The 26,709-nt window shown below is 40.6% G+C and overlaps 2 protein-coding genes across 4 annotated transcripts in view; both read left to right on the top strand.

Annotated features, from left to right (window-relative positions):
• The window catches only part of mctp2b (multiple C2 domains, transmembrane 2b), a 32,399-nt gene extending 13,469 nt beyond the window's left edge, over nucleotides 1-18,930 (top strand). For 2 of the 3 annotated variants that reach the window (XM_084041996.1, XM_084041995.1), the window contains exons 5-24: nucleotides 2,962-3,085; nucleotides 6,980-7,122; nucleotides 7,643-7,719; nucleotides 8,980-9,094; nucleotides 9,359-9,394; nucleotides 10,170-10,334; nucleotides 10,802-10,932; nucleotides 11,290-11,476; nucleotides 12,305-12,398; nucleotides 12,849-12,951; nucleotides 13,495-13,597; nucleotides 14,241-14,342; nucleotides 14,686-14,760; nucleotides 14,903-15,022; nucleotides 15,419-15,532; nucleotides 15,846-15,887; nucleotides 16,034-16,143; nucleotides 16,583-16,692; nucleotides 17,053-17,150; nucleotides 17,465-18,930. In XM_084041996.1, the coding sequence (XP_083898122.1) occupies nucleotides 2,962-3,085; nucleotides 6,980-7,122; nucleotides 7,643-7,719; nucleotides 8,980-9,094; nucleotides 9,359-9,394; nucleotides 10,170-10,334; nucleotides 10,802-10,932; nucleotides 11,290-11,476; nucleotides 12,305-12,398; nucleotides 12,849-12,951; nucleotides 13,495-13,597; nucleotides 14,241-14,342; nucleotides 14,686-14,760; nucleotides 14,903-15,022; nucleotides 15,419-15,532; nucleotides 15,846-15,887; nucleotides 16,034-16,143; nucleotides 16,583-16,692; nucleotides 17,053-17,150; nucleotides 17,465-17,593 (2,178 nt within the window). In that variant the 3' untranslated portion in view covers nucleotides 17,594-18,930. The remainder of the gene's footprint in view (nucleotides 1-2,961; nucleotides 3,086-6,979; nucleotides 7,123-7,642; nucleotides 7,720-8,979; nucleotides 9,095-9,358; nucleotides 9,395-10,169; nucleotides 10,335-10,801; nucleotides 10,933-11,289; nucleotides 11,477-12,304; nucleotides 12,399-12,848; nucleotides 12,952-13,494; nucleotides 13,598-14,240; nucleotides 14,343-14,685; nucleotides 14,761-14,902; nucleotides 15,023-15,418; nucleotides 15,533-15,845; nucleotides 15,888-16,033; nucleotides 16,144-16,582; nucleotides 16,693-17,052; nucleotides 17,151-17,464) is intronic. The other variant, XM_084041997.1, reaches the window with a different exon arrangement.
• A 1,259-nt stretch (nucleotides 18,931-20,189) lies between these two features.
• Nucleotides 20,190-25,569, top strand: LOC311034205 (uncharacterized protein). Its single transcript, XM_084042000.1, has 3 exons — nucleotides 20,190-20,351; nucleotides 22,551-22,678; nucleotides 25,436-25,569. Exons 1-3 carry the CDS (start codon nucleotides 20,210-20,212, stop codon nucleotides 25,469-25,471), a joined length of 306 nt encoding a protein of 101 aa, XP_083898126.1. The 5' UTR covers nucleotides 20,190-20,209; the 3' UTR covers nucleotides 25,472-25,569.
• The last annotated feature ends 1,140 nt before the right edge of the window (nucleotides 25,570-26,709 follow it).

The following is a 26,709-nucleotide window of genomic DNA, read 5'->3' as shown; positions in this document are numbered from 1 at the left end:
AGATAACACCCACACTGACAGCTATTTGCAGTTGAGGCGGGGATGCTGGGAAGGTGTGTGTGTGTGTGTGTGTGTGTGTGTGTGTGTGTGTGTGTGTGTGTGTGTGTGTGTGTGTGTGTGTGTGTGTGTGTGTGTGTGTGTGTGTGTGTGTGTGTGTGTGTGTGTGTGTGTGTGTGTGTGTGTGTGTGTGCGTGCGTGTGCGTTTCTGAATGTGCTCCAAAAATTTGAATTAATTTGAAATGAATAATGTTTATTTAACGTCTGTAAATATTTCACTAGAAGCACAATCAAGAATATTTAATTAGTAGGCAAAAGGAGGAAGAGAGCGAGCGAGCGAGCGAGCATGGAAGTTTGTGTGTGTGTGTGTGTGTGTGTGTGTGTGTGTGTGTGTGTGTGTGTGTGTGTGTGTGTGTGTGTGTGTGTGTGTGTTCATGCCTGTGTGCATCTGGGCAGACTGATTATGCTGTCTCTGTGCAGCAGGCAAGACTCCTCCCTTTTACTCCATTAACATAAGTAGCTCTATCAAAGTTTTATGAACTTTCATATAACAGCAGCAAAACATTAATCTATGTAAGGGAAACATATTTTACTCTGTTGCTACAACATGGAACAGGGGCCATCGACAGTCCTGGGGACGGTGGATATCCGAGTAAGTCGTAATATTACTCCTAGAAAATGTACCTACCGTATATTAAAAGCCATAAACCTTATATAGTTGATTTTGCTATTTTATTTAGCCTATTATAGGCGTCTGAATGCGTGTACATGTATGTTAGATCAGTGCGAATATGTTGTTAGATCACAGAGTCGTGAAGGAGGGGGTCGTGAGAATTGGCCAAGTCTCTTTGGGGGGTCGCCAGGCAAAATGATTGACAACCACTGTAGTAGATGTCACTTTATCAAATAGGGTTTCAGATCAAAGCCTTTTGTTAAAAAAACAAAAATTGAACTTACTTGGAGTTTGAATCTAGAAAACAAAGCGATCATTTCCCCCTTGATGTTGATATTATTTAATAGCGGCCAGCGACATATGTTGGATTAATCCAACAGCATATAGTTCATGTCAATATCGTGGCTTTTGACAGAGTAAATGCAGTTCAGATATCACTACTAGCAGCACACCTCGGCACATCATAGCACTGTGAATTAATGACATTTTTGTAGAATTAATTAGTTAATTCAATCTGAGAACTGCTGACTGTCGCTCTGAAAAACAGAATGAGCATGTACTAATGTAATATTGCTAGTCGGAAAAAAAGGTAGAATGACTCTTGACGAATAACCAAACTTACATACAATGCAGTATTTAATCAGGAGAAAAAACTGTTGACTCTGTTGAAGTTTGTCAGATTCTGTATTCTGTACGGCTAACTATTAACTTATATAAAGAACCTATATAATGCTGTTAAAAAGCAGAAGTGACCCAGTAACTTTAAGGTTTAATTAGCTTCCGTCATACAGTCTGGAGCACGGAAGCTCTGAAAATGATCAAGCGATAAAGCGGATGTGAAGCAGCACTTCCGTTTCTCCTTTTCAGTCACGTAAATGTATCCTTATATAAATCAAAATAATCTAAGCATATATAGCTCCCTGCTTATCAGAAATGGAAATACAAAAAATATAATGTAAAGATATTTTAAAATATGTTTTCGTGAACGGAAATGACAAACAGATGACAGCTTCCTGCCTCGGATTTCGGGAGGTGTATTTCCAGACTCTATATAGCATTCTGAGATTGTGGAATAGTTGTCTGGCTACGCGAGACTATGGAAGTACTGAAACTGAGAAAAATGACATCATAGTGTTTATGTTGCTAAAGGAAATAATTTCACAGTAGTCATAGCCTGTTATGTTTGAACACCCATTAAAAATTGTTTGCCTTAGTAGGGCTGTGCAGGTGTGCTTACCTTGTTACTTTACTTACCTTGTGGGAGTGCTGTGTTGCAATCATGTCACCTTTGTTGATCCATGATCCTAGTTGATTTATTAGTTCCTGGTTTGGATTAATTATTTGAAAACAGAAAAAAACAAAAACAATAACAGAACTAAACTGTGTGCACGCAGTGCAGTAATTTTGCCACAATTCACTTTCTTTTTTCACTTGAGTGAAATAGTGTGTAAAATGTTCTAGTAATGAGCCTTTAGGGCACGCTCCCACCGCACTTTTATTTTACATTTGGGGCAGAATCTGCCAATGCTTTGTCAATGCAAATGCGTGGATTCTTGGAAAAAATCTGCAAAACCAGGAATCCACGCATTTGCATTGAAGCATTGGCAGATGCTGCCCCAGAGGTAAAATAAAAGTGTGGTGGGAGCGCGCCCTTAGCAGCCTCTAGTATTTACAAGTTGAGAATTCAAAACATAATGAAGCTTCATGAGCCACAAAGTGCACAGTGTTTCACAGTATCTATCTGGGACAGCAGTGATAGTGAGATTACCTACTGTAGGCCTACTGTATGTCAACTACAGAAGATGAGGTAGATAAGAATGCTAGATTATTTACTTGCATATGGATTAGTATCTATGTCACAGTTTGGATAATTCTGAAACCTTTCAAAATCATTCCCCATTTCAAGGTTCTTCAAGATGAACCCTGATACAGTAGATGCAATGTGACGGCTGGCTTGTTACACTATACTATGTCATATATAACACTAAACAATTATGCCACAACACTTTTGAATTTAATATTATTTTCGCTGCGACACATTCAGTTTTCAGTGAACGGCACAGCATGCAACCCAGTTCCCCTTGGACTACCTGTAATTATGCTATGGATACTGATTGAGAAACGGTGACCTGCAGTATATCGTTTAATTTAATAATGGTTGTCACTGACACAAACATTTTTTTTAAGGTGGTGGTCAAATACATATCGATTCGGGGGTCCTTGACCTGAAAATGTTTGAAAACCACTCCAATAGATCTATCTACTTACTAGTTAATGTGTTACTTTTACAGTGTGAAACGGGAGGAGAGACTCTGAGCGTGTCGAAGAAGGAGGAAGTGAAGGACACTCCCAGGTCCTACCTCCTCAATATCAACTTGAAGGAAGGCAGAAATCTTGTCATCAGAGACCGCTGTGGTAAGGGAGTCCTTACTGTTGTAGATTGGCTATTTAAGGTGCGTGACACCCGCAAGCAACTAAGTATAAATCAGTCTTACAATAATACTGTTATGACTACTGCTGTCACTACTATTAATATACAGGGGTTGATACTAAGATCTCAATAGCACTTGTCCATCGGGCAATTCATTTTTTACTTGCCAAAAAATTGCTATTTTTGTGTAACACTGTTGTGACCACGAAGCGAGCTTGCGTAGTTAATCAGATCAACTGATTTATACGAGTATAAAAAAAAGAGAATCCTGCTTCTCAATTATTATTATATATTATTTATATATTATATATATATATACAGTATATATATCGATAGTTGCAGCCCTAAATGTGACATATTTCCGACGCTTATGCTGTTTTCTGGTCTTTCTGGAAAAAAAATGCTAATGAGAGATGGATGGCATCTTGAGCAAGTTAACACCTGCAAACAATAACACTGTGACAGCTATTAAGGTGACAGATGCACACACGCACGCACGCACGCACGCACGCACGCACGCACGCACGCACGCACGCACGCACGCACGCACGCACGCACGCACGCACGCACGCACGCACACACACACACACACACACACACACACACACACACACACACACACACACACACACACACAGCACACGCACGCACGCACGCACGCACGCACGCACGCGCGCGCGCGCGCGCGCGCGCGCGCGCACACACACACACACACACACACACACACACAGGATATACAAGACACACAGAGTATATTCAAGACAAGTAAGTGAGTCTCTCAACAGTTATCCTTAACAAGCATGTGTCTTGGTTCTGTAGTGCAGTGGTTCGGGGTCTAGGGACCCCCAGGGGTGCTCGGGAGGGTTCCAGGGGTCCCCAGCTAAAACATTGATAGTTAGGAACCAAATGTACCCTTAAAAGGCTAGTCCACACCAATGCAACTCCTTGCAACATGCAACTACTTGCAACCATTATCCCCAATGGCAGTTGCAAGGAGTTGCATTGGTGTGGACTGGCCTTAAAACTGTTTTGTTGCAAGGAGTTGCATTGTTGCATTGGTGTGGTGTGGTGTGGTCTGGCCTTTTAACAGGTCTACAACTCCGACCGTGTACAAATGGAACCAAATGGACCCGAAATGAAAAAGTTTGAGAAGCATTGCTGTAGTGTACAGCTATACGGACGGTTTGTGTGGATGTGCCTGCGGTGTCTCAAAGCACTGCTCGGCTCAAGGCTCAGCGAGAGTTTTATCCCCGGAGCTGTCAGACCCCCGAACAAGGACAAGGACAACAAAGCAAAACAAAACCTCATTCAGTCCGTAAATATACCCTTGTAGATTTGCTCACAGTGTTTACTTGCACTAATGTTGTGCAGAACACCCCCCCCCCTTCCCCCCATAAATGAATGCCCTTCTTCGTCGTACAAGAGTTACAGGCAAGAGTAGCGATAATAGCCACTCTACAAGCTCACAGTGTGGTGCAACTTGCAACGCGACACGTTTGACCTTGTAGATCTTCTATTTCCGCTATTTAAAAAAAAAAAATGTTATGTGTGTCTGTGGGTTTTATAGATATTGAACCAATGAAAAGTATTAACAAGTGCTTGTGACTTAATAATAACTACATTGGATCCACTAGATTAGAACGCAGGTTGAGAGCTTGTAGATCTGCTAAACATTAAGTACTTTTGCTTTTGGTACTTTAAGTATATTTTGATGCCAATACTTTTGTACTTTTACTCAGGTAACATTTTGAACACAGGCCTTTTACTTGTAACAGAGTATTTTTATATTGTGGTAATGCTACTTTTACTGAAGTAAAATATCTGAGTCCTTCTTCCACCACTGGTGCATACGCCCATGCCCTGCCTCATTCAAATAGCCCCAGGTATGTGTCTCTATGTAGATGATGCATGGTGATGATCCACACACACACACACACACACACACACACACACACACACACACACACACACACACACACACACACACACACACACACACACACACACACACACACACACACACACACACACACACACACACACACACACACACACACACACACACACACAGACACAATCACAGTCAGGGTGGATCTAAACACTTCCACCCCTGTCTGAGCGGCATTCCATTCCACCAGCAGATCCCAACCTGTCTGAGGAGGCACACCCAGCATCTAACGTCCTGAGGGTTCATTTCACTCTTGAGAGTGCGGTAGTTCTTGGTCAAAGTTTGTACTCTCTCAGAGTTAAATGAATGCTCCGTATTTCAGTGTGTGACCTCACCTCACCCCCAGCCCTCCTTATCACCACTGTCGGGCACAAACCTTGTATGTCCAAAACCCAGTGGCGTGCACAGACATTTTGAGGGGCAGGTGCTCAAGTAAATTATACTTTTTTTTGGTTTATTTGGTCTGCTCTTTTTTCCCTCTACACCTATACCTCTTTGCCAAATATAGCCAATCTACAAGCTCACAACGCCTCGCAGCGCGAGGCGTTGTGGGCTTGTAGATCGGCTATTTTTGGCTAAAGTTCTCCTCAGAAAAGGGATGCTAGGTTTCGAGTGGTTATGGTAAAAAGAAAAATCATATCACATAAAGATTTGGCGGACCCCCTGTAGTAACTCTGAGGACCCCCTAGGGGTTCCGGACCCCCTGTTGAAGACCCCTGCTGTAAACTGGGAAAAAAGGGCACTTCTGGTCAAGAGGGCAAAGGGCAGGTGCTGTAGCGCCACCTAGAGTCTATCTGTGCACGTCCCTGCCAAAACCGTTACTTTTCAGGAAATGGAAAAAAGGAACCTGTGTTCCAATTGATCCAATATAGCTATTATTTCATCATAAGCTCTTGTTAATACTTTTCATTTCCTTTACAAGTCCCAGACCTGTTGAAAGAGAGAGTCATCATGACTCATGATAGTCTATGATTTCACCATGATGCAATCAAGTGGTTCATGTGCTTAATCAACGGCCATTATGAGGATTAAATGTTTGGAACTACTGTATATACTGTACAGCAGCGGTTCGTGCACATTTTCGTGTCGAGGACCCCCAAATTGATATGTAGCTAAAATAGCTGATCCACAAGCTTGCATGAGATTCAAACCCATTAATTCATTTTTAAAGTGGATATGTTTAGTTCAGGGGTCTTCAACAGGGGGTCTGGGACCCCTAGGGGGTCCCCAGAGCTACTATAGGGGGTCCACCAAATCTTTGTGTGATAGGATTTAGTTTTTTTTTACATTAACCACTTGAACCCTAGAATTCCTGTTCTGAGGGGAACATTAGCCGAAAATAGCAGACGCGAGGCGTTGAGAGCTTGTAGATCGTCTATTTTTGGCAAAGAGGCTATAGGTGCAGAGGGAAAAAAGAGCAGACTAAGTAAAAAATAAACTTTATTCTGAAACACAATTGTATACAATATAGAGTAGGGGGTCCCTGCTTCATCTCTCTCTCAGCTAGGGGGTCCTTGGCCTGAAAACGTTGAAGACCCATGGTTTAGTTAATATGTTGTGAACGGCTTAGTCTTACTTGTTAATTCGTTTTAAAGTTTTTGTCTTTTTTTTCAAAAGATTCCAAATGGTCAGAAAAAGCATTGTGCAAATAAGAAACTATTTTTGATAAATTGTACCCACAGTTAAAAGTTACACGTTTGGAAGATAGATTTCATATCCACCCAAAATACTATGCTTCCATCTAGTGGTGAATGAGCTGAATTGCTAAACCTAGAAGACATCCATGGATTCTGCTGAAGTGTCCTTGAGCAAGACACAAACTCCTGTCACTCAAATTACGTTATTCTGAACAAGGGCTTCTGATGAATGTGAATATAAAATTTTTAAAATAAATGATAATACTGTCAAATTCTACTGTTTCTATTCTCAGGGACCAGCGACCCTTATGTGAAGTTCAAACTAGACGGCAAGACATTTTACAAGAGCAAAGTGGTTTATAAAAGCCTCAACCCCACCTGGAGTGAGTCCTTCTGTCTGCCTGTCAGTGATCTGAACAAGAACATCCTCATCAAGGTGAGCTTGGTCAGCGACTGCTCACATAAAGTGGTTTTAGTCTCATGTAGCCAGTCAATCACAGATCTCCACCTACTGATACCTTGGTTCTGGTGACTGATATTGTCCTTCTAATGCGTGAGGGGACGTGTTTTTTCAATCTCTTTATTCTTTTCTTTTTAAAAATGGGTTTAAATGAGTTTGTATGGGAAGGGGTCGTGTCTGATAAAAATGAATATCAAATATCGAAATACTGAATCAAGCAACTTAAAAACTGTCTGGGGTGCTCACAAAAGTTTGAAAATGACCCCAAACATATATATGTCACTACTATAAATATCCCTATTTAACTAGATTGATCATTCTGGTGAATCTTCCACGAATTGAGTACAAAGGACCCCAATAGAAACAAGCCGTAGGCTTTCTTGGGTTTAAAATCCTCTTAGCAGACCTTGTATTGAACTGTACTGTCCTGTGCTTTTTTTTTGCAAACTGCTAATAAAGTATTCAATCAATCAATCAATGGTTGTTATCAATACAGGTGTATGACCGTGATATAACTTCAGATGACTTCATGGGGTCCAGTAGAGTCCTACTGAGTGAGCTGGTGATAGACAAGTAAGTCGTTGCAATGACCTCAGTGTCACAAACATTTATGTCCCATGCACCCGTCCACACCCTCTCTTTTTATTCATTCACAGCTAAATCTGGACTGTTCATTTAACTCTCAAGAGTCAAATAAATGTTACAGTGTTCATAAATCTCAAATGACCCCCCCTAACCTACACTTTTCACTTCAGTTTTTAAAGGATATTTATTTTCCCCCTTCTCACTATTTCTGTGCTGTTATGTAACAGAGAGTACAAAATGGAACCAAATGTACACCCTCAGAGTTACATTAACACTGAGGATTTTACGCACACGAACGCAAGCACGCACACACGCACACACGCACACACGCGCACATAGATATATATAAAGGCTAGATGGCTCAAGGGGGCGGCGCAAGCGTAGCTCAACCGCGGCCATCTTGCGACGGTCACTCATAACATTATGTCTATGGTGCATATACTTTGAAATAACCATAGCGTGCTCAATTTTCATCCGATTTTCAAACGGTTTGGTGTTTTGTAAACACCAAAGATGTAGTTATGATACTGCATACTTATAATTATAATCATGTTTTTTTTTTTATACAATAATATCATAACTACATCATTGGTGTTTACAAAACACCAAACCGTTTGAAAATCGGATGAAAATTGAGCACGCTATGGTTATTTCAAAGTATATGCACCATAGACATAATGTTATGAATGACCGTCCCAAGATGGCCGCCATGTGGCGACGTCGTACTCCATTGGCCAGCAGCGCGGGTGAGTCATCTAGCCTTTATATATATCTATGCACGCGCACACGCACAGGCACGTGCACAGATAGACTCTAGGTGGTGCTAGAGCACCTGCCCTTTGCCCTCTAGACCAGAAGTGCCCTTTTGAAAAAAAAACTGAAAAAAACACTTTTTTTTTTAGTTTACACATCTGCATCAGACAGCATATGGCTATTGAAACAAATACATATGCAATTACGACGTACAAGATGTGCCTGTAATAAATATCACATTACTAGGGCAGCCGGCGGTTCCGCGCGCCACACAAGGTGCCCTTTTTTTTTACTTGAGCACCTGCCCCTCAAAATGTCTGTGCACGCCACTGCACACGCACACGCACACGCACACGCACACGCACACACACACACACACACACACACACACACACACACACACACACACACACACACACACACACACACACACACACACACACACACACACACAGAGTTGCTACTACTGCAATAATGATAATGCTTTTTCTCCAGGGTGACTGAGCTGTCTCTAGCCCTAGAGGATGTCAACAGTCTAGAAGAGGACATGGGAGTCATTCTGTTGGACTTGTGTCTGTCTCTCAGAGATGGAGACGGCATGAGTGCCTCGGTAAGACAACTCCTTGCATTATCTGTTTATTAACAGATTATCTGTCTTGAAAAAAAGAAAAAACGCACTCAAACTCACTCCTTTTAGAACTGAGTTATTTTTGCCAGTGCTTGGGAAGCTCCTCTAAAAGCATAGATTTCAGTCGAGACAGAATGCAAGGAAGGTCTTTATTTGTTTTATTTATCCAATCAATTGTTGTATTTTCTCCCTGTGCCCTACTAACTAAGCTGTTGTTCTCTTTTACACCTAACCTGCATGCTACAGTCATTGAAATGGCCAACACCAAAGAGAAGTTTTAGGGTAAGGTATAATAACTGAAGTCATGATTAACTTTATATCTGCCATCACTGTCGGGGTAGTAAATGTCCCGGGAGTTCTGCCATCGTGGATTAGACCAGTGGTTCTCAACCTTTTCAGGCTGCGACCCCCCCAAAAAGAATCTTATTTGAACTGGGGACCACCCACCCTGACAAGCACTTGGAATTGTAGGAGTTAAGGCATTACATTTTGTTTGACTTTTGTTTGTGAAAATAGCAGATCTACATGCTCACAACGCCTCTCAATGTGAGGCGTTGTGAGCTTGTAGATCTGCTATATTTTCACAATATTCGCCTCTTTCTCAAAGTTTTAAATTTTTTATAGTATAGTTTTTTCTTTACTTTTGACGCAGTAATGGTCAAAACTAAGTTATTTTGGTTTGTTTACTGTTGAGTGAGAAAACAATGTTACACATTGAAAACCACTGGATTAGACCAGTGGTTACCAGGCTTTTTTCCTTGCCCCTCCCCCCCCCCCCCTTTTTTCCTCTTTTTTAAATTATTTTTTACATCTGACAAAAGCTTCAGATTTTGACCCCGCAAGTGAGGCCCGGACCTCAGGTTGGAAACCACTGGATTAGACTGACTCACCGTACTAAATATGCATGACATACTCATACAAGTATGTATGACAGACTATGTATGATGATGACACACATACTGTAGCAGTGAGTCCATTTCATTCCAATCAGTTTCAACTCTTAAAGTTTAGATCTCTCCTCTCCTCTCCTCTCCTCCCCTCTCCTCTCCTCCTCTAGTCTGGTACTTCTCAGAATACCAGGAGTCTGGCAGAACAGCAAAAGAGCCAGTTGTGGAGCAGTGTGGTGGGAGTCACCCTGGTCGAAGGGCGGAACTTGCCAGTGGAGGGACAGGGAGACGTCTTTGTGAGCTTCAGACTGGGAGAGTTGAGGCACAAGAGCAAGGTACAGTACCGGCCAGGACACACACCCATAATGCTTCAAATAGAAGCACAAGAGCAAGGTACTATACCGGCCAGGGCACACACCCATAATGCTTCTAATAGAGGCACAAGATCAAGCAACATACCAGGCATATCCATAATACTTCTAAAATGGTACAAGAACAATATAGCAGGACATATCCATTAAGCTTCTATTAGAGGTGTAAGAGAAAGGTAGTGATTCTAATAGTGCTATAAAGTACAAGGTATGATTGAGGATAAACACAATGTATGCGTTTTCAACCAAAATCCCACTGTTTTACAAATGTAAACCTGTGATGTGACAATAAAGTTGATTCTGATTCTGATTGTTTTGTGTGAGATATACCATATAATCGATTCAAAGAAAATGTTATTTTAGAAGAGTGCAATAGTTACTACAGTACTTCTCAACATTCCATTTGAGACCCTCTCTGTCTCCCCCCACAGAACCATGATAAAACTGCAAATCCCCAGTGGAGAGAGCGTGTTGAATTCAACCACTTTAAAGACGACAAAGACTTTAAATTGGAATTGGAGGTGTTTTCTAAGGAGGGACGTAAAAACGAAAGCTACGGAATGTAAGTCACAACACATCGCAACGCAACACATTGTGACCTTGTAGACAGGATATTTTTGGCTAAGAGAATTGAGGGCGCCTACTATACCTGTATACCCATGGGGGACTCTGGTTAATGAGGTATATGAAGAGGTTCAGCAAAGGTTGCATATAAGCCTTCAATGGCTTTACGGCCTTGCATTCTGAACTTTACATGTGTATGCCTGTATGTTGTATGTTTTCTGATATGCATCTGTGTGTATGTGTGTGTGTGTGTGTGTGTGTGTGTGTGTGTGTGTGTGTGTGTGTGTGTGTGTGTGTGTGTGTGTGTGTGTGTGTGTGTGTGTGTGTGTGTGTGTGTGTGTGTGTGTGTGTGTAGGTGTGAGGTGGACCTCTCCGGACTCCCGGTGAATCAAACCCAGGTGTTCAAATCAAAGCTGGGTTATGGCCCGGGTGAGCTGGTCTTCCTGATCACACTGACCGCGTGCAGTGGCGTCTCCATCTCTGACCTCTGTTCCCCAACCCTGGACGAGCCAAGTGAGAAAGAAGCCCTGTTGGACAAATATGTAAGTACACTGTAGTATGGCTGTTAGTACACCGAATTTGTCTGTGAGTCGGTAGGTCAGATGTTATCTTTTAAAGCTGCCGTAAGTAAGATTTGGGGGGGTTAAAACTAAAAGTTTTTAGTAAAAAGGTTGAAGCCCTATATTCTTATAGTAATTACTATAGATTTTGAGTGTTTGTTCAGTAACAGCCCCCCCCCCATCTCTCCAGCACTTTATTTAGAAAATACATTTTGGTAGGTTACAAATTTCATTTGATCAAGAGAGAGATCCCCACAAAGTTCATCTATCAGCTTGTGTTCCAGTTCCAATTTTGTTTGCTCATTTATTTGTTTCATCACTTCCAATGTCACTACTTTCTGTTTACTAAAGAGCTGGAGAGACGGGGAGACCCCTGCTATTGACCAAATAATCTATAACAATGATTGCTATGGCAGCATAGAGCATTTAACACTGATTTAACACTTATTACATATTTGAATCCATTAAGACCCGAGGCTGATTATAAAAATGTCACAATATTTTGTTCCAGGGACCCCCAGAAGCAAAGATTTGAGTTTGAAATTTGAAAGTTCGCTTAAAAAAATATATATTCAAAGATTTGCAGAAAAGATTTGAAATGAATAGCAGATCTACAAGCTCATAGCGCGTCACTTTGTGCCGCGCTATGAGCTTGTATATCTGCTATTTTTGAAGAGCCAAAGTATGAACAAATGGTTAAAATGATTGTGATGCAAAAAATTACACAGTTGCTTTCCCGGATTGAATGGGTTAACAGAAAATATCACCTCGAGCTCCATTAATGTCTGTGTGTATGTGTTTGTCTCACAGAGTGTGAGGAGGTCCTTCAGGAACATGCGTGACGTGGGATTCCTCAAGATCAAAGTGATCCGAGCTACTGACCTGATGGCAGCTGATTTAAATGGTACATTTAATCTTGTGCACTTAGTTTAAAAGTACGCCAGTCCACACCAATGCAACTCCTTGCAACTATTAGCCCCAATGGAAGTTGCAAGGAGTTGCATTGGTGTGGAATGGCCTTAAAACTGTTTTTTTGCAAGGTGTTGCGACAATTTGCATTGGTGCGGTCTGGCATTTAACCACTGGTTCTCAACTTGGGGTCCGGAGACCATCAGGGGTCCAAATGGAACCTTGTGGGTCTGTAACTCAGAGAGTGGACATACTGTATGGAACTACATGGACCCTTACGAGTCCATTTGGTCCACTCTCTTTGACAATAAGCAATGAGGATTTTACAGATCCTCCTATTCCATTAATCATAATCTAAACAAAAGTTTGAAGTAATTGTGATACTGATTTGAAGTCATATCGCCGGGCTCTATTTTTAAGGTACTTTGTAATTTTGTTTCCGCAGGAAAGAGTGATCCTTACTGCGTGTTGCAGCTGGGAAACGACCGGCTGCAGACTCACATCGTCTATAAGACCCTGAACCCAGAGTGGAACAAAGTCTTCACATTGTCAGTGTCCAATACATACTTTTCTATAGCAAAAAATTAACACTCAATGCATACTCTTGATTAAGTCCAGGGATTTGTTACAAGATTTTCTTTATTATAATTTTTTATCTTGTTGTGATTTTGGTCAAGTAGGTCACATTTTATCAACCTACAGTATGTACAACACAACACAACACAACTGTAAAGCAATGTTGCAAAGTCAGTTGTATATTTTCTATATTATTCCTTGTTGTTAGTGATGTTAAAAAATGTTTTATTACTATTATCAGTATGTGCTGTTATTTTGTTGGACCGAGCATTGTGGACCATGTCACAATGCGACTGGTTACTGTAACAACGATCTAAATCTGCAAAGTAACCAGTTTTCAGATAATTGTAGTGGAGTAAAAAGTACAATATTGGCTCTGAGATTTAGTGAAGTATAATGTTTTGAAAAAGGGAAATGCTCAAGTAAAGTAAAAGTACCTAAAAATTGTACTTAAGTGCAGTACTTTCCACCAGTGGACTCATCTGCCATCCTTTGTCTCTCTCCTCCTCTTACAGTCCTGTCAAAGACATGCATGAAGTCCTGGAGGTCACCATCTTTGATGACGATGGAGACAAACCACCAGATTTCCTGGGCAAAATAGCCATTCCTCTGCTGTCGGTATGCTATTTACTGTACAGACTGTATCATCGCTGTCGGACAGAAACCTTGTACTGCATGTCCAAAGCTGCTACTTTGCAGGAAATGAAAAAAAAAGATCTGCTATTTTTGACATTTTTAAAAACAAATTCAACTGTGATGCCAAGCCCAATATCGGACTGCCAAGGTTTCCGCCCGACAGCAACGACATGCAACAATAACATGCAATGGTATCTTCTTATATTCAAATTGCCTAGAGGGTGGGTCAACCATGGACGTCACAAATGTAACATCTGGACTTACCATTGCGCACCATTGCTCTGATCTGCACCAAACTTGGCACAAACACTGTTCAGGGTTCTGCCATGAGAATAGTCACACCAGGAGGGTTCTAGTGGGTTGCCAATTTCATCCAATCAGGAAGGCTAATTTCATCCAATCAGGAAAGAATTGACCTGAAAATGCATTTTCTAAAGAGCTGGAGAGACAGGGAGACCCCTGTTACTGAACAAACACTCTATAGCACAATGATTACTATCAGAATATAGACATATTTAACACATACAATAGATGCTCCAATCCGCACTAAACTTGGCACAAACAGCTGTTCCAAAAGAAATTGCACACAAATACTGTCTGTCTAAAAAGCCCATCCTCTCTCCAGATCCATAACCGGCAGGAGATTACCTACTCATGCAAAAAAGAAGATTTGGAAGGCTGGACGAAAGGGACCATCACCTTAGAGCTCAACGTTATATCTAACCCTGTGAGTGCACCTTTATGAGACAGATTGGTTAAAATAATGTTTAATTCATTAAATTAAGTCCTGGATTTCATCTTTAAGTTTAAGCCACATTACCCCCGGCTTCCCTATTTTGGGCATTATCGGCAAAAATAAATGTTTAAAAATCTCTAAAGAAACATCCAAAATGTCACAATTTTCTAAATTTTCTAAAATAGCCCTGGCTAGCCTTGGTTATTTCCTCTATTTGTTGTACGACGAAGTATACAGATCTCAAAGGAGATCAATAAGATGTCAACATAACTGTCTTTTTGTCCATGTCTTTAATTTAGTCTTTCTTCCTTCTCCCCCCCCCCCCCCCAATCAGGTCAGAGCCAGTGTCAAAACATTTCAGCCCAAAGAGAAAAGATTCCTAGAAGACAATCCCAAGTTTTCCAAAAAGGTTTGAAACAGGAAGACGTGTTGCAATAAATAATTGTGATAATTGTTAATGAAATAACAACAACAAATGTCCCATCGAAGTGAGGAGAGGATCTCTTCCCCATCCCATGTGGTTTCATGTCATCTCAATGTGTATGTTTCAGATGCTGGCAAGGAATGTTTTGCGGGTGCGTACCCTGTACAGAGCCATTATGTCCACCTTGCAGTACATAAAGAGCTGTTTCCAGTGGGAGAGCACACAGAGAAGCCTGATTGCATTCCTAGTGAGTACTTTATCAATACAACAGAGCACAATAGAATAGATTAGAATAAACTAACGACTGTGATCTTGTAAATCTTTTTACATTTTCAATGTGTAAAGGCATTTGCAGACAGAGTGCGATTAGCCAATCAGTTTTTACAGCATGTGAAAAGACGCACAAATCGAACTGGGTTCGATTGAAAAAAAAAAAACGCATCGCCGCAGCCACTTGCCGCACAGCAAATTCGGAGCCGGTGTTAAGTTGAATTTATGCTGAGAATGTTGCTCTGTAGTTTATTCCCTCACATAGTATCACAAGCAAATAAATAAGCCAATAGAAATGTAAACTGAAGACATAATAAGTCATGTATTATATGACGGTGAAAACATGTTAAAGTGTTTGTGATTGTTTGTTCAGTTGTTTGTGTTAACAGTGTGGCACTGGGAGGTCTACATGCTGCCTCTGTTCCTCGTTGGTCTAATCACTTGGAACTATGTACGCATCAGTAAGGGACGAGCCAGCCATAACCCGGTGGGTACGCGCGCGTGCACACACACACGCACGCACGCACGCACGCACGCACACACACACACACACACACACACACACACACACACACACACACACACACACACACACACACACACACACACACATTTCTATAATTACAAGGACATCTACGTTTTAGGACATTTTATGAATGCCATTTATAAAACGTTTTAACCTTTTAACTTTTTAACCCTGAAGCCAAAAAAGCTCACAACGCTTGTGAGCTTGTAGATTGGCTATTTTTACCGAATCGGTTCAATTAGCCAGCTAACCTTCATATTTTGTGTTGTTTCAGGACAACATGGAGCTGGGTGACGAAGATGATGAGGATGAGAAGGTTTGTGACTAAATAATAACTACACTAGATCCATTGGAACGAAGGTTCTTTTTTCCATTTCCTGAAAAATAACAGTTTTGGACATATGAGGATTCTACCTGACAGCGTGTGTTACTGTATGTGTGCTAATACAGTATGTGTTGTAGGAATCAGAAAGGAGAGGTTTGATGGAGAAGATCCACATGGTTCAGGAGACAGTGCTCACTGTTCAGAACCTGCTGGAGGGCATTGCATGCTTTGGAGAGAGGATCAAGAAGTAGGAACCATAATAATAATTATTATCATTATACAGTATGTTTCCCATTATTATTAGATTGTGTTCCTTTTCAAAAGAAAGTGAGTTGTGCTTTGGATTTTCTTTTCTGTTTTATTGAGACTTGAGATTTTATTGGTTTACAGTAGAGGCCTACACTGTCTCCCTCACAGCTTTCCTACCGTCTGTCTCTTTACAATGTCACTCTCTCTCTCTCTCTCTCTCTCTCTCTCTCTTTCCTACAAAGTCTCCCTTTTAGATTTCTTGATGTCTTTGTCAATTAGGGAACCAATTGACGCAGAGTAGAACATTCCCCTAAAAGAAAAAAGGGGGGAAAAAGCCTTTTATTAGATAATGAACATGTGAGAATGAGTAGATGTGTCGTTTGTAGGGAAACAACTCATTCATATGGAACTGTTTTCTCTCTGTTCTGATTCGTCAGCACCTTCAACTGGTCCGTTCCGTTCCTGTCTACTCTGGCTCTCCTGGTTCTTGTGGTGGCGACCATCATTACATATTTCATCCCTTTTCGCTACATTGTCTTAATATGGGGTGAGTGTTACACCTGTTTCTGTAGGCTTTTGACAGACACAAATATTTTTGTCTGTGCTTTTAAATCACTGGTTCTCAACGTCGGGTCCGGGGACCACCTGGGTTCTAAATGGACCCTTAGCAGACTGTAACTCTCTGATTTGAATAAGGACTGAGGATTTTACAGTTTGGATGGGCGCTCCAGTATAGTTTAGTTCAGTGATTGTCACATTGTCAAAGGAATATAGATTGTACAGTGTTACAGAAAGTGTCCATTTGGACCCCTTGTGGTCCCCGGACCCTACGTTGAGAAACAGTGGTTTGACTCACAGCTGCAGAGACTGTTTTAACCTGCTTGTGCTCACAAATATGTCTCTCTAGGTGTCAACAAGTTCACCAAGAAACTGCGGAATCCCTACGCCATAGAAAACAATGAGGTCTTTGATTTCCTCTCACGTGTGCCTTCAGACGTTCAGAAGGTACCACCACACACACACACACATGCACACGCACACGCACACGCACACGCACACGCACACGCACACGCACACGCACACACACACACACACAGTAGGACTGCGTGCACCAGCCAATTTCACAAACCACGGGTCTGATTTCTTTAACCACTTGCACCCTAGTAGAGATACCAGCTAACCACGTGGCGCAATATGATGCCTTGTCAGCTTGTAGATCAGTTATTTCCGCTGAACGTTCGCCTATTATGACATGCACAAGAATAGGGACGCTAGGATTCATGTGGTTAAATAGCAACTGTGATTATATGTATCTACAGGTGCAGTACCGTGATCTCAAAGCTGCCAGTCAAGGCAGAAGGAAGAAGATCCTCTACAGGAAAAGATCCTCCAGGAACCTAAACACAACCAACCAGTCGTTCTCGGCTCAATCAGAGGTCACACCCTGACCCTGATGAAAACGGTCTGTCTGCCTCTGTCTCACGGGCTTTGCATAGAACCGAGGCTCTTCAGAATGTGGAATGGTTCTAGGATGCCGTAATGAACTTCTGAGCCTTTTGGAGATGTTATGGGACCTAATTCAACCAAACGTCTATGATATGAGGCGCCGACTCAACTATGACTTCTTAATTACCCTGTTTCTCATTCTTATCATCCACACACTTAGAATGTAGGCATTTAGCGGACGTTCTTTACAAACTGACTTATAAAGTTCAAGATTGGAGTAAATGGCATGAACCCTTGTCAACAAATGATGTAAAGGGTAAATGGTCAAGTAAATAGAGTGTACTATAAAGTAACAAGCATACCAGGTAAACATCAAACTAGAGCATCTGTTTAATATACCGTGAGCAAGTAGTCTCTTATAGCCAGAGGATCAGAGATCTCCATAAATTAGATCTATGGGCTTGAACAACGGAGAAAATCAGCGCTAACAAACCTACACCCACTGCTTTGAAACCCGATCCCAATATTGTCCTAATATGAAGGACCGCCCTAAAGTCTAAAGCAAACCTGCATCGGTTCTGTGATGCTGTTATTTTATTTTTTTCCAGCACAGTTGTTTCCAGCAGATCATAGATTTCATGGAGGCAATGAAGAGCCTGGTCTTTAGTTTGTACAAATATTGATAATTTGTAAATACCTATACATTATTTTGTGTGAAAAAATTCACACAAAAATCAAAGTATTTATTTATTTATTTCACTGATAGTTATACTTTGATAAAAAATAAGTTTATTCTGAACCCTTAAATGAATTACTTTCGTGGACCTAAACATTTTTGTTTTATGTGGTTTCTACCCCGTTCTAGCGCATTCATGGAATTTGTCACCAGTAGGCAAAGATCTCTGATCATCTGGCTATGTAAAACTAGTGAACAAGTAACCAACATCTGCATAGAAAACTAGCATCTATCAGCGCCACACAAGATTTTCACTTCACACCCTGTGGATTGGTGAAGGTCATCCTGGGCCACATGTGAGTCTAGGGCATCATAAGTAAGCCTATACAGTACGCATGTTTATACAGTAGTTATCATTATTTTTAACGGTACATTCAAAGATATGCAACCATTTTATGTATGTACAGTATATAACCTATCATCACTGTCGGGCAGAAACATTGTATCCACATTCTTTATACGTTTTTTTGTAAATCAGTGCCTTACTTTGTCGTATAAGAGTGTCGCACAAACGTGAGCTTGTAGCCACTATTTTCGCTATTTTTGAAGAATATTGTTTTATAAATATTTAACCAATTAAAAGCGCTTGTGAATGAATAATAACTACATTGGATCCATTGGTACACAGGTTATTTTTTCAGTTTCCTGAAAAGTAACGTTTTTTACCTTTAGACCTGCGCAGTGCCGGTGCTAGGTAATTTGGCGCCCTAGGCAATATTTTTCCTGGCGCCCCCCCCCCCCCCCCCCCCCCCCGCCACCGTTTTCTGCCACAGCGCCACCTAGATTCTGGGGAAAAAAAAAAAAAAAGTTTTTGTTTTGTTTTTTGCGCCCCCCCCCTAGTGGCGCCCTAGGCAACTGCCTACTCTGCCTAATAGGGCGCGCCGGCTCTGAGACCTGGCAAGGTTTCCACCAGACAGTGACATGTGTTGTTTTTTTACAAACTGTTTTACAGCCTGAAATCAGACTTAATATTTTACTGAATAAACTGTATACGTTTGGAATTCTTAAAAGGGTATTCAACCTAAAAGAAGAAGAAAAAAGTAGTTGATTTATTGTTCACTTTAATCTAATCTAATCTAATGAGTGTGGGAGTTTGAATTGGTCTTCCCTGTGATGTCAGGGACATCACCTGCCTCCAAGCGTGGATTTAAAACCACTTCCTATACGTTGGAGAGAGATATATGTGAGATATGTGGACATTTTGGCATTCAAGTGGTTCTAGACTAGAGGAAAGACCATGGGGTTTTTGCCTTTCCATGTGTACAGTATGGTCTCTCGACAGACTGTCTTCTTCGCCAGCAGGTGGCAGACAAGCATTAAACCAGCCGTTCCAAGTTTTACGTGACATCGGTGTTGCCATGTCGGCTTATTATAAGCTACTTTGGCCTTATTTTTCTGTGAAGTTGCATGAAAATATTCGTTAGTCGTGGGTTGCGGTTGTTTGGGCTTGTTTCTAAAGTGTAGTTGCTTATTTGGGCTTGTTCCTCAATTTAAAAAAAATATTTTACGAGTCGTTCTCAAAATGTTTGGAAATTGTTTTGTGTCAGGGAGCGGAGCACCTTAACATATTGTGTTGTTAGAATGTTTCAAAAATATCCAAATATTCCACATTGTATTTCAAGATTTATTGTAAATAGCCGGCGTTTAAAGTGCTCATGTGGCCTTGTTTTCCTAAACCTGGTTGCTTATTTATCTCACAAAACCTGGCAACACTGGAAGGAAGTGGACGTTGTTGACTGCGGAAGTCGTTCACCTTGCCAACCGTTGTTTATTTATGTTGGAGGAGCTGAGACACAACGATAAAACAACATCTAGTTTAATCGTACTTTTCAGTCACCAATCAAGCTGTAACGCCTGTGAGTGTTAGTGTTTCTGGGGTTAAATGGCCGACATAGAGACACTGCGACTGTTCGTCAATGAGCGGCTGTCCGCCGTGGCTGAGGACATATTAGCCGTGTTTGTCAGAACCATAGTTCAATACCAACAACACATAGAGCTGCTGCAGAGACACAGACACCCAGCAGGTTGGTAGACATTCACTTAAACTAAATAAAATAAATGTTCTAATCATGTTCATATATATATATATATATATATATATATATATATATATATATATATATATATATATATATATATATATATATATATATATATATATATATGTATGTATGTATGTATGTATGTATGTATATACATACATACATACATACATACACACACACACACACACACACACACACACACACACACACACACACACACACACACACACACACACACACACACACATATATACATACATACATATGATACATAGACATGTATGTATGTATGGTACGTGATGTTGGTACAGTCACTTTAAATAACTATAGAATACAATATATACAATATATTAATACTACTATACATATTTAAATAACTATAAAACAATACCAACAATACGTAGAGCTGCTGCAGAGACACAGACACCCGTCAGGTTGGTAAACATTCACTTCAAATAACTAATACACATTATACACAGGTTTGTACATTCACTTTAAATAACTATCCATACACATTATACACAGGTTTGTACATTCACTTTAAATAACTGGATAATACACATGATACACAGGTTTGTAGTGTACATTCACTTTGAATAACTTTATAATACACTATACACAGGTTGGTACATTCACTTGAAATAACTATATCATACAATATATATATAATATATTATAATACAATATATATTTAAATAACTATATAATACAATACTAACAACACTGTTGGGCACAGAGCTGCTGCAGAGACACAGATACATGATTAGAACATGCTTAAACATTATTCAATTACGGTCTAACATTTCTACAATTGCTACAAGACCTGTATATCCAGTCATTTTGGGGCATAAACAATAAGTTGAATGATGAATTTAAGTCTGACAATGATGTACACATGGTGCATGTTCACATTCACATCGTGTATACTTTACATTACTTAAAGGGCAAGACCAATTTGGTAGAGGTTTGGGTCGTGTAGTTACCTTGCCATGATGTAACTCCGAAGGTGGACAAGAAATAAAAAATAATTGCTCCAGTGATTAGGCTCTTTAAATTGATCATTCAAAATATGCTCCTCATTACTTACATTGTACGCTGAAACAGCTCTCAAGGTCACTCTTCTAGCACATACACAAACGCAAACAAAGATGATTCAGACAATATAGAACAGAATAAAAATGTTAACTTCCTGTTGATTTTGCTATTTTACTAGATTTGACTATCCTCCTAATAAAGATGGTGCGTGATGATGGAATCAGATCTTATGGATGTTTTAGAGTGTTTCACATGACCCCCCCCCACCACCCCTTCTACACGGTTTCTAATGTCTGTGTATCTAAGGCACGCCTGAGTGTACTTAAAGACTGTAGCTGCTTAAAGGGTGATGATGATGCATCTCCTATGCTGCTATTATAAGAGGGCTCTGCATCATTTGTTTATGGGGACTGTACATAATTTGTTTATATGAGGGTTATGCAAATGCAACATTTGTTTATGGTGGTGGTGGTGGTGGTGGGGGGGGACTATGCATTCTGTTCATAGGGGTGGTTATGCATCATTTGTTTATGGGGGGGTGGGGGGGGGGGTTGGAATGCATCATTTGTTTTAGGGGGTTGTAGGGCTATAACGATCAAACCATGCAGTGACACCTCATGCCCTGTAGATGGGGTCATTACCATCCTGGAAGAGACAACTCCCATTTTGATAGAAGTGTTTCATCATAGGATAGAGGTGATCACTCAGATTTGTCATATCCCCCAGCCTATAGCAGCAGACCCTAACTAACCAAACCCATGACACTTTTTCTCTTTTCTTTATTATTAATTTAAAAAGAAATCACTCTGATTAATCCTGCTGTTCCCCTCAGTGTCTTTATTTTAGTTTTCACGTTATACTAGAACTACGGCCGATATAATAGCCATTATTTGACTTTTTTGATGACATTGGTATCATCAGCAATTATGCAGCCGATGTGTTTCCATTTTTAACCTCTTCCAACCTGCCGTCCTTATTTTGGCATGTCGTTATTGGTGAAAATAAAATCAAAAAATCAAAAATAGCTGATCTACAAGCTCACATGTTATGTTCGACAAATAAATAATGTATGTTGTGTCAAAATAAATGATATGTATTAAACATCTCACTGATTGCTGTTTATCTAATTTTCTATTCCGCTAGACTTCCTGCCACTTTGTATAGCGGAAGTTTCTCCTGAACAGCAAGAGAGGAACCCCAGTGTGGCCCAGGAGAAGCCAGAGCCTCCACAGATTAAAGAGGAACAGGAGGAGCTTCAAAGATCAGAGGAGGTTAGTGTGTCGATGACATTACCAGCACTGAAAAGTGAAGATGATGGTGAACACGGAGAGACAGAGCCTCTGGCCAGCACCTCAGTTGAACACATGAAAACACAAGCCGGTGTAGAGGACTGTGGAACATCACTACCGACTACTGCTGTCCAGCTCCTCTCTTCAAACTGCTCTGAATCTGACACTGAAGACAGTGATGAGTGGGAGGAGAGCAGTGTGTCTTTTAACTTACTGAAAACGTACAATACACAGAATGTGGAAGGACAAAGAATGTCTTTGAAACTGAAATCCTCAAAACAGATTCATCCTTTTGGATGTAGAGTTTGTGGCAAAAACTTTAATCACTATGGACGTCTGAAGACACACATGAGGACTCATACCGGGGAGAAGCCCTTCAGCTGCACAGTTTGTGGTAAAAGTTTTGGTCAAAATGGAAATCTGAACACACACATGAGAATACACACAGGAGAGAAGCCCTTTACTTGTATCGTTTGCGGCAGATGTTTTAGTCGAAGTACTCATTTGAAGACACACATGAGGACCCATACAGCGCACAGACCCTTTCACTGAAGAGTAACAAATTGTCACGCCTCCCACTTGGTTCGCTTGTGCTTGGGACTTGTTCTCTCAATCGCAGGTGGAATTCTGGTAGGTGTGTGTGTGTGTGTGTGTGTGTGTGTGTGTGTGTGTGTGTGTGTCTGTGTGAGATTGGGCTGAATGGCTCTAGGTCTGAATGAGGGTACGTACGGTCACTAGGGTTAGGCAATTAACCAAAAATATATCGAAAGAAACCGACATTTAGAACCAATAACCTAAACCTATATAATCTTGCTCATGTAGGTTCATTGAATAATCGAGAAACAGGTTTATTTTCTTGATAAATGTTTTTCCCCCTAATATATCAACAAATCGACACAAAAAAACTCTTAATAGATTTCCTATAATATACCAAATTGATGAATCTGACTAACCCCTTAACTCTGTATTATACTTAGTTGTACAATGGTGGCATACAAAAATAGTGAAAATAGCTGATCTACAAGCTTTCAACGCGTCGCATTGCGGACAATTTATATCCCTAACATTTTTAATGTGCTTAGCCATAGCCACTGGACACTCACCTTCGTTGTCATAGAATGGAAGTGAGCGAGATACCAATATGTCATTTGCACATGTACTGTGACTGACTGACTGTACCTTAGAGTCACTATTCTATTCAGCAGAAATGGCTCATCTACAAGCTCACATCACATTAAGAATGATGCAGGAGCACAAAGTACCAATGAACTGGCCAGATGTATGGAGAACCAGGATGACTGGAAGCGACGATGGAGGGCTCGTCTGAGGACGACCTAGAGAGAGGATCGGCTATTTTAGGCAAAGATATGTGGTGTAGAGGGAAAAATGGAGGCGGCCTAGTATAGAGCCCTTGGGAATCCAGTTAACTAAGTATAGGATTTAAGTGGTTGTAGTAGAGGGCTGGTTCAGTGTGTTGCATCTCACTTGCTGTCCAGCAGCTCTTTGTTTGTTCTATCGTAACATTTCATTTACACACTACACTTTAGGATTACACTTGAGGCCATTTTATGCTTGGAGCGATAAGTGTCTGTCATTCTGTGACTTGCTGGCCCAACAGCGTTGCCACAAGATGTAAACAAGGAACTGGATAATAGTCTCATGCATCTTCACAACCAATCAGTGTAGGGGACATTTCGTGAAATGTGTGCAATCTTTCATTTTTCCAGAGGTACGCGACACCATCAGCGGGGTTCTCTGCGACACATTTGTATGTTGTGTTGATGTCACTGTCGTCGTGCAGCATGTTGGTCGAGACTTGACGCTCAAAGCATAAATTGGCCTGTATCCTGCTATTGTCTGCTTAATCTCATTATGTTCTTAATAAATATTTTTGTTGTATGTATGCCCTGTGTGGTCTCCCTTTTGTTACATTACCATGCTAGTGACAAGTCATAGATACAAAAGCAGAGGAATTACACAATTTGATAATCTCAACAGATATAGATTATCAACAATATTTGAATGTATATCTTGCCCAGGTAGCTATATAACCTAAGGTTCTACTAACATATTGTCTTTATAATGTATTAAAGCTGCAATCAATACCTTCTTTAGTGAATAATTGTATTTTGACAATCTGCATGGTAGAGTATGTTAAAACAACTCTGGTGGTTGGAGGCGGTCTCCCCACTCTTCTATTTAGAAATGTAGGTCCTGTGGTCAGATAGGATCACTTCTGTTTGACAGTTGGTATTGTATGAAGCTCAAAGAAAGATATTATCCTCTGTCCAAACAGGCTTTCTGCATTAGCTCTGCGGTAGAAATCTTGGCACTTGTGAGGGGGACCAGAGTACAGTCTTGCTGGTACAGGATGTACTTTAAATAGACATAGGCAAAAGCTAAGCATGTTAGATATATAGCGTCTATACTGTACCAGTGGGTCCCAACCTTCTCTGTACCAGGGCCCACTTGAAGATCTCGCAGCCCACCAATCTGACCGGTCAGATGTGATTGTAGATCGTCTATTTTAGAGTAGATGACGTATAAAATGGGGCTTAATTAATGAATGTATGTTTTGTATAATGATAATCTAAATCTACAAAGTACCTTAAAAAATGGACATACTGTACTCAAGTAAAGTAAAAGTACCTCAAAATTGTACTTTTAAGTTCAAGTACGATAATTGAGTACATGTACTTAGTTACTTTCCACCACTGGTGTTTGTGCTCCTCCATGCAGCTGAAGATGTATAAAGATTCCAGACAAGAGCGTTAATCGTCCAAGGAGCGTCCATCCACCGCTGCAATAACGACCAGTAGCCACCGAGTGGCAGCAGAAGAGCACAAACTGTCCCAGAGTGAGTTCCTCGTCCACATCACCACCCACTATGTCCAAAGCAGAATTAATAGACACGCACGCATGCATGTTTTTTTTTTTTTTTTTTCCTTTTTAACCCTATAAGCCTAAGGTGTCATGGACCAAATAGCAGATGCCAAATAGCAGATGTAGACCTACAAGCTCACAACATCTCTTTTTGATCTCCTATTTTCATTGAAAACTGGCATCTAATGTATCATAGTAATAATAATAATACATGTATAGATCAAGGTTATTATAGTGAATAATTCAATTTTTTAAGATTTAGTTTATTAATTTCAGTTACTTCAGTTTCAGTTTAGTACAAAAGTTTGCAAATTTTGTATTACTTTTTTTTTTTGCCCCTCGTAGGCTATTTGTCAGGGGCGAGTTTCTAAGGTCAGAAAAAAAAAAAAAGTTAAAACCTGCACAGTTAAACGAATGGAAGATAGATTTCATATACAACCAAAATACTAGGTTAATGTACCGGTATGGAATAAATTGACAAAGATAAAACTAAGGATGTGATTGTTTGTGTGTGTGATGGATGTACGGTATGTACGTGACGCTGGTGCTGTCATGTTAGATTCCAGAGCTGAGCTGAATGCCGTTGCTGTAAGTATGGTAGACCTAAGTAGCCTTGGGGGTAACCGGAAGGCTCCCCCAAACCACGCTCGCCCCCATTTTTTTCGCGGACCAGCGGTTCTTGTATTCTTGTATTTGTGTTACTAGGATGGATAAGCTTAGGGTTAGGCATAGTTTTACTGAGGTTAAGTTTAGGAATAAGGTTAGTTTTTGGCATGTTTTACTGAGGTTACGTTTAGGAATAAGGTTAGGTTTAGGCATAGTTTACTGAGTTTACGTTTAGCAATAAGGTTATAGGTTTAGGCCTAGTTTACTGAGGTTATGTTTAGCAATAAGGTTAGGTTTAGCTTAAGCATAGTTTACTGAGGTAACGTAGGAATAAGGTTAGGTTTAGGCATAGTTTACTGAGGTTACGTTGAGGAATACCAGGTGAATACAGTCGGATTTGCCCAAGGGCAACTGTTTTGGGGTGTCTTGGGAGCTAACAGCCATGTAGCACAGGGCAGGAGCTTAGCCTAGTCCTAGCATAGTATGTCCTGTTTCTGTAGTGTGAGGTGGCTACAAGAACACCC

This window comes from Gymnoscopelus microlampas, assembly GCF_963454915.1.
Source record: "Gymnoscopelus microlampas genome assembly, chromosome: 18".
NCBI classification, from domain to species: Eukaryota; Metazoa; Chordata; class Actinopteri; order Myctophiformes; family Myctophidae; genus Gymnoscopelus; species Gymnoscopelus microlampas.
Note: the sequence above shows the minus strand (reverse complement) of the source record. Positions and strands in the feature narration are given on the sequence as shown.

Coding starts and splice junctions, on each gene's coding strand:
- LOC311034205 (XM_084042000.1), top strand. CDS start 20,210: ATGGCCGACATAGAGACACTGCGACTGTTCGTCAATGAGCGGCTGTCC. Junction 20,352..22,550: donor GAGACACAGACACCCAGCAG/GTTGGTAGACAT, acceptor CTATTCCGCTAG/ACTTCCTGCCACTTTGTATA. Junction 22,679..25,435: donor AGCTTCAAAGATCAGAGGAG/GTTAGTGTGTCG, acceptor TCCTCCATGCAG/CTGAAGATGTATAAAGATTC.